Source organism: Phaethon lepturus, unplaced genomic scaffold (assembly GCF_000687285.1).
Source record: "Phaethon lepturus isolate BGI_N335 unplaced genomic scaffold, ASM68728v1 scaffold41450, whole genome shotgun sequence".
NCBI classification, from domain to species: domain Eukaryota; kingdom Metazoa; phylum Chordata; class Aves; order Phaethontiformes; family Phaethontidae; genus Phaethon; species Phaethon lepturus.
Window position 1 is genome coordinate 29,439 of NW_010510738.1, and position 8,076 is coordinate 37,514.

At 49.3% G+C, this 8,076-nt stretch overlaps 1 protein-coding gene across 1 annotated transcript in view; it reads left to right on the plus strand.

Annotated features, from left to right (window-relative positions):
* LOC104616652 (polycomb protein SCMH1-like) overlaps positions 1–4,130 on the plus strand; it is a gene marked incomplete at its 3' end in the record, with an annotated part of 14,861 nt that extends 10,731 nt beyond the window's left edge. Inside the window, exons 5-6 of the mRNA XM_010281728.1 lie at positions 2,812–2,900; positions 3,887–4,130. Coding sequence (XP_010280030.1) covers positions 2,812–2,900; positions 3,887–4,130 — 333 coding nt within the window. The remainder of the gene's footprint in view (positions 1–2,811; positions 2,901–3,886) is intronic.
* Between the last annotated feature and the right edge of the window lie 3,946 nt (positions 4,131–8,076).

Here is an 8,076-nt window from a genome sequence, read left to right on the forward strand (position 1 = left end):
CTTCTCCAGACTAAACAACCCCAGTTTCCTCAGCCGCTCCTCCTAAGACTTGTGCTCCAGCCCCCTCACCAGCTTTGTTGCCCTTCTCTGGACACACTCCAGCACCTCAGCATCCTTCTTGTAGTGAGGAGCCCAAAACTGAACACAGTATTCAAGGTGCGGCCTCACCAGCGCCGAGTACAGGGGCCACCCATTTGTGTGAAAGAATGCCAGAGCCAGAGGACACACATGCAATCGAGGGGCACCCTGAAGGCCTAGTGACCCAGGGGTGTTGGCAGTAGCATTGGAAGACAGAGCAACTGGACTGGCCTCTCCTGGGTGATTACCTGTATAAGGACAGAACGAAGCCAGGTTCTTTTTTTCTGGAAACGGCCACACAGGCAGTGCTGGCACATAGCTGTAGCAATGGCTTGGTCTCTGGCCATTGCCCATTGCTTTAGGCTTCTGATCCTGCTTGTAAGCGCTGTCATCTCAAAGGTGTGCTTGACATGAAACGGCTGCCATCCGCCAGCTTTCCCCTGCGCTCTCGCTTTGAGCTGCGGGGGAGCCTGGTGTCTGGGTGGAGGTGCTTTGCTGGGGCTCTGTAAATCTTGATGTAGAGAATAACCAAGAGAGCAATTAGGGCTGAGGCAGCTGCTGTATCACTGCTAATCCTGACACTGTGATTTCAAAAGCATTTAAATTTTCATTCATGCTGCCTAACTCTATTTGTGCCTAAGTGTCTTTGGGGCAATAGCAGGTTAGATGGAGGCTATCTGATGGGGAAGCATAATGTCTGGAAACATTCCCAGTGATTTAAGTCCTGTCTCACGTGAAGGTACACTTGCAATATTTCATCTGTTTATTTATTTAGTTCTGCTTGGCTACAGCTTTATAAATAACCTGGACAGGCGAACATGTCTCCCAGTCTTGTCTTCAGTTAAATGCATGTCTTTTTTTTCTTTTTTTTCTTTTTTTAAACACTGGACAAATGATGAGCTGATTTGCTGGTACTTTTCTGATTAAGCAGCAAGATTAACCTGCCTTTGCATTCTGCTGCCCATTATTTTTGAAGTGTTTCATAAACCTCTCTCTCAATTAGCACAGCCCAAAATAATATCAAGCTGATCTATAGGGATACCAGAAACCTTCAATAGTATACCTTGAGTTAGGAATATATAGGTTTTTCCTGGAGCACCATTTGTGAGTCTTGGTGGAAGGACAGTCTAAATTGCAGTGGGACACTTGGGACTGACCTTTCTGAAGAAGGAAGAAACATGAGCAGGTGCATGTTTTGGCACCTCACACGACACAAAGCTGTGTGTATGCAAGTCTATACCCTTTCCCTTTATAATTGCTACAGGCAAAACCTGCTGCAGCTATTATTGTTAAAGCTGCGATTTTTTATGTTATTTTCATGCATGCTTCTGTCCATTTGCAGACATTTCTTTGGAACCCTGCTCCCAGGGTGCAGCTCACAGCCCTGGTGTGGCCTGCCCAGGAGGTGCAGGTGCCTGTCCTCACTGGCAGAGATGGGTTCCTCCTATGCCTTGTCTGGGTTTTGCCAGCAGATGGCAATAAATGTAATCGAGTTGCAGAGCAAAACTCATTTCTGACTGTGCCAGAGGAGAGGGTTCATACTCTGGAAGAAGTCTGCCTGCCCAGCTTTGATCTGTAATGTTGGCTTAACCTTGGGCCAGACAAAAGTGGTTCTCCTGCACCCAGCATGAAGACAGGTAATAACAGCTAGTTCTGCAGTTGACCTTTCTGCCTGCAGAGTGCAGAGGCCCAGGAAATGTGGCAAAGATTATCTGTGTTTCTTGCAGTATTTTCCATGTGTACGCATCTGTTGCTACTCCTCTTCTTTACATAAATAATTCACGTAAAAGGTTATCTTTGCCCCTCAGGGAGCTTAGCTCTCCCATCCCCTGAGCTTTCTGGCTACCTTGTTCAGTTTCCAGGCTGCTTTGACAGAGTTGCGGGGCTGGCAGGGTGGCCTATACTGAGCTGGTTGTGCTCTAGCATTTCAACCCTGGCAGAATTTTGCCATGTTAATCATCATGGGATGCTCTCCATCTAGGTCCAGTCCCAGGATTACCTTCAAAACACCACAGATGTGGAAAGTGCAATGCTGTGTTCAGCTGAGCAGCAGAAATTGCCCATACAGGAAGATGCATGTTTAGCAAAGATGGTATTTTGTGATACCTGGAGACTTTTGTCAGTTGTACAGTTGTACTCAGTGCCATAGACTCAGAGCGGGTGAATTTGCTTTTTTCTTCCCATAAGCCCTTGCCTGTTACTTCTCTACTTTTTTTCACAGAAGGTGTCGAGCCAAAAACTGCCATCCTTTCCTGTAATGCTTAAGTCTGTTTCCAAGCCAAGTCACAGCCTCTTTATTTCTTCAGGTTAGCTTGCCTGCAGCTCACTCTACAAGGTGGACGAGGCCACCCAGAAGCTGAGATTCCCTGTTGAGGAAGAAATTTTGTAGCCTGAGTGTGCGCTTGCTGATTCACGTCTCCCCTCTGAATCACTGAAGCTGCCAGCACTAGTGCTGCACAAAGTGCTCTGCCTATATGATCAATGTACAGACTTTTGTTATGATAAGCAAATATTGTGGTCGAATATCCATTTCCAGATGTTTCTTTTCAATGACATAATGTTTTGTGTTCAGAGTATCTGGAAAAGGTCAAACCTGACTCCAGCGTGAGGAGGAGGATGGTGTGGGATCACAGTGTGTGCCCGCTGCAAAGTTTGCATTAGAGCAGGCATGTGCTGTCAGATCCAGTGACCCCCACAGCCTTAAAGTCTCCGTCTCTGCTTCCTTCTCTGCAGGCTTTCGGCTGAATGCCTCCTCTTGGCCCATGTTCCTTTTGAAGACTCTGAATGGAGCAGAGATGGCTCCTGTCCGGATTTTTCACAAGGTATTTTACTGTACTGTTTGTGAACACATCCTTCTGGCATGTCCCCTTTACTGCAGAGCACCAAAATCACAGCTGGTGTCTTGTGTGAGATCTGCTGATCCCAGAGGAGATGAGCATTGTCCAGCTTTGCCGCGGTGCTGCTTCTCTAGGACAGACCCGTACCCTCTGCTGCTGTGTTGTAGCAGTGCTGGGTTGCAGACAGAGGTTTACTGAGAAAGTGTCTTGAGCTTCAATGCTTGGGCTTGAGAAATGTGTTTGTTTTTCACTTGGGCTGCAGGTGCTACTCAAAGTCAGGAATGTGTCATGTGAAAGTCAGCACCTGTCTCAGACACTTTTTAATGTACTAGAGCTTGTAAGGAGTGCAACTATTGCTGTGAGGCAACACTGCAATTTCATAGTTTGTGTTCTCACACCCTTAGTGAAGTGAGAGAGACAGAAGCCAGTCTAGAGGCATGTGCTGTGGTACAGGATGGTTGGGATGGCTTTAGTGTATCTCAGGTAGTGTATCTCAAGACTAGGAAGAGCAAGTCCCAGATGAGGATGGGTGGCAGATCTCTCACACATCTAGCAAAGCTGAAAGTAGGGGAAGAATGATGGAGAGGGCCTGTCACATCTCAGATTTTCCTGCTCTGAGATAACGAGGTGATAGTATCCTACAAAGGCTCTTCTCTTTGTAGCTTTGTTTTCTGCCTGTGCTGCATGACACAGTTGTCACAGGGTGCAGTGTTAATGTAGCACTGTCTCGATTTGGTCCAGCAGCCGGGTCATGGCAGAGCACTCAGTAGAGGACTTTGTTGCCCCCTGACTTAAAGGGCACATGGTTGTGTAGCTAGGCCAGCATGTGCACACCTAACTGGGGTTCAAATCCAGCCCACTAGCTCCCTTCTTCTGCTTGTGGAGGTGAGTTTGCTGATAGAGGGGACAGCCCTGGTCTGGGGAGGCACTGGCGTATCCTCTTTGAGCACATTTTCAACTTCTCGTTTTAGGAACCACCTTCTCCATCCCAAAACTTCTTCAAGACAGGTATGAAGCTGGAGGCAGTGGACAGGAAGAACCCTCACTTCATCTGCCCGGCCACCATTGGGGAGGTGAGAGGTTCTGAGGTCCTCATAACATTTGATGGCTGGAGAGGTGCCTTCGATTACTGGTGCCGATATGATTCCCGGGACATCTTTCCCGTAGGCTGGTGCTCGCTGACTGGAGATAATCTGCAGCCCCCTGGAACAAAAGGTAAGGCCCACGTTGTTGCTTCGCTGTCTTCCTCCTCCACTCAGCTCTTAGCAGCAAAACAGGCAGAGGCTAGCAGCAAGGACATCTGGGTGCTCTGTCTGGCTTTCTTATGCTGCTTCATGTGTGGTAAAGGTACAGATGATATAACTGTTAGCAGTGTAACAGCCTGGCATCAAGGTGCTAAGGAACAGCCATCCGTAAGGATGGGCACGATGTGGCTCTCTGGAGGGAGTACTGGTGCTCTCTGGTGCTGTACAACGTTGCTGAGGTCTGCTCTTCCTCAGGAATTTCCTTGGAGTCTTTCCTGTGTCTCTGGAACACATATTCCTAGGGAATTTTTCACAGGGGCACTAGGCTATTTGTGGATATAATAAGGGTACAATAAGAACTATGAAGTTGCTGGAGTGCGCCTGTTTGTACTTCTGACAGTTACCTTGCTCTGCCTTGTGCTGTGATCTCTACTGTGAATGTGGAAAAAGCAAGTCTGAATCAGATTGTACTTGCCTTCTTCCTAGAACTGTGATTGTTGGTTGGGAGTGATATTGGGGAACTTGCTGCCTTGCAAAGGTCCCAGCGTTGGCTGTTGAGATTTTCAGATGTGCCTAGCTTGCTAGCATTGCAGTTGTATTTAGGACCAGGGGAGCTGTCATTGTCCCCATGCGCATCCCTCCAGTATTTGCTGACTGGCAAGTCCAGTGCACACCTGTCAATGAAATGAGAAGAGTGAGGGCAACCTCTCTGCTGGAGCTGAAGGATTACTTAGGAAAGGCATTTCTCTCATGAGACTGTTCCTCTTGAAAATCCAGGGTCATTGTGTGCTAGCCAGTCAGGTTGGTGCTTTCCTGCTGTCCCTTGATGTGAGCCGGTTCTGTCCCCCGTGCTGCAAGCCTGATGTTGGCGTGGATTTCCTTAGGTCGTCTCGCATGGCCTGTGTGCAAGCCAAGCTGTGGGCCCCCCTTGGGTGGAGATGCTTTCTGTTATGGTTGGGAACTGAAAGGCACTCTTGCTGTTTACCTTGGATTTCTGCATTTGGCCTTGATGTTCCCAGCCTCTCCCTTGCTTCCTGCTGTTTGTTTCCGTCCTGCCTGCTGCCACCCTGCAGGCTCCACAGAGCTACTGGGGACTTCCAGTCAGCAGTGCTGACCTCTCCAGCAGTGCCTGGAGTCAGGGGCTCTTGCCTAGCATCTCCAAGGTGCTTCTCGGGTACTGCATGAGTGGCTAAAGACACGTTGGGTGGGGGCTTGCCTGGCAGTAAACTGGGGGTGGAAGGTTTCAGGAGCAAGGTGGAAGCCATCTTCCCAGGAGAAGTGGGAACCTCCATCTGACCCACAGCACCTGGCGCAAGCGGCTCTGTTCACCTCCAGCCTCTCTGTGCCAGGGGCTGAAGCTGTGAGCAAGCACAGGATCCAGAAGTAACGCCCTATCATGGCAGTGACACCATGGTAGCTTGGAGCCATCTTGAGAAGCGTTTGCTTCCCCCCTGGGCGGACAGCCGTGACAGACTCTCCCTCTCGCATCAACTCCATTGGCAGCAACTGTGCAGTCGCTCTGCTCATGTACAACAATAGTGAACCCCAAAAGTCACATCTTCCTATTTCCTGGGCAAAGGCAGCCCTTGCTCTCAGGCAGATTTCTGCTTTCTTTGATGTGTTTTTCAAGTACTGGGGCAAGAGCGGGAATTGGCAGAGGTTGCATGAGCCATGCAAAAATGCCAACGAGTTGGGATCAGCCTTGTCTTTGTGGTATTTTACTTTCCTCTCTGTGGTTACCTTCTCTCTTTCCTGCCCCAGACTTTCCAATTTCCACTTTGTGGGATTAAACCAAAAGAAGGGAGCGCTAGGAACTTTCCTCATCTGTAATTAAATTCCTCCCTCGTTCCTTTACTCCTCAGCGCTGCTTTGGAGAAGGGTTGAGCAGTCCTCCCAGGACCTGAGAGTGCTGCTTTTGGCAAGATTGGAGGAGGCTTCACCGCAGAGGGATCCCCCTTTCCCTCAGCTCCAATAAAGCTTCCCTGTGTGCCAGCTGGGAGACTGCAGGACCATGCAGGGAGTCAGGGAGATTCCATTTCCCGGTGGGAATTCCTCTCTAAGTCAGGGAGATATGGGGAGACGTGCACAGGAGGTCGGTGCTAACTGTGGTTATACCAGGCTCTGCTCACATATCAGACTGGTCTGAGCCGATGGGTACCAGGAGATGCTTGGGGGAGCTGAGAAGTCCTGTGAAGAGTTAACTCCATCGAGACTGATGGCTCCCTGGGGCTGAGCAAAAAGAGGCCTCCTGAAATGAGCTCAAGTTCAAGGGAAGCAGAACTTCAAAGAGGCCAGGCATGTTTGTTTAATGCTGGTAACTTAATTCGGCTCTAATTTGTCCCTTCTGCTGGTTGCCAGCAGAGGTGGAGGGGCGTGCAGGGCTTCTCCCAGGCACATCCCCTCTCCAACTTTGGGGCCTCCCAATCCCACCAGTGTTTTCTTAGCTGAGGTGGCTGGGCAGGGTGCTGGTGGAGCTGGGGCCCAGCCAGTTGTGCCAAGGGGAGCTTTCAGGAGGACATGTGTGTCTGTCTGTGAAGGGAGGTCAAATGGTGAGGAGGAACAGCTCTCTGTGCGCCAGGTTGGTAATGACATCGCTGTCAGGATGTGCTGTCTATGCGGTGACCTGCTGGGAGAGCGGCCGGCAGCCAGATGGCTGTAGGCTCCCGAGCGTTTCCTGGAGCTCCTCTCACAATGCAGCACAGCTTGGAGCTGGGGGGTTCAAATAAACATGTGCCGCAGGGGAAACGTAGCTCCGGTAGTGCCTGTGCACATGGTCGGTCCTGATCCTCTCTGCTACACATCAGCAGTGCGGGCTGGGGTTGGAGGTCGGCTCTGCTGGGCGTACAGAACAAGGCGAAATGCAGTAGAGCTTGTCCTGCACATCCTCAGCTTCTTCACACCAGCTTGGCAGAAGTTGGGGAAGGAAGGTCCCTGTGACCGTCTGAAAGGGAGGGGGGTTTCAGTGGGTGTGCAGCAAGCTTCCTCTGGCTTCCCACCCATGCCAGCAGGGCCCCCCCAAGGTTGTCTCTTGGGCAAGAATTGCCACTCCACTCCTCACATGTAGTGTACAGCATCTTATATGTCTTTTCATGCCTCTTACACACGTGCTCTATTACCCTTAAACATGTATTTTAGGCTTTTAGGAATATAAGGTGAGGTGGACTTCCTATTAAACTAAGTTCTGGATGGCAGCTTTGAGCTCTACTTGAAGGGCAGACTGTGTTAATCATAGTTTCTGCAGTTTATTTGCACAGGAGGTGCTCATGACTTTTGAGTTCACTTCACAATTTTAGAAATTAGCTTTTTTTGACTGTTCCAGAAGAACTGTTTGCACATCTGTTCTTCCTGAGTCAAGCAGTCATGCAGTCATCCTAGAGAAATGCTGATTGAGAGATACTAATCTATCGCAGCACATATGCATAAAACAGATGAATTAAGGTTGCTTGGGGCAACAAACCCAAACTTACTGCAAAGGTTTTGGGCTTCCCTGTTGCATGGTAGGGTCAGAATTTCAGAATTAGGGCAAAACAGAGGAGAATGGTGTTTCCCCATCTTTAGATATTGCAGCACATGAAAGCGAAGCTAAAATACACTGTGTGCACATTACTAACGCTGTGGATTTTTTTCAGCAGAAGACCCTGAAGGTATGTTGGGTAGGGAGGGAATTACGCACATCTGCCAGGCCTGCATGCTTTTCCGTTTGAGTCATGTAGTGACTCAACTGACATTGTAGTAGATACAGTGCAGGAGGTGGCTGATATTTCTCAAGCTGAGGGCTTCAAGGTTTAGATTAAATTGTGTCGCACATAAGCAGTGTATCAGTCTGTGCACTGTAGCGATGTTAGGTAGAAATGTAGACTGGGAGGAAGCAGAGATTGAAGGAGTAAAATATGTAGGTCAGCTGTTGTGGGTTGTCC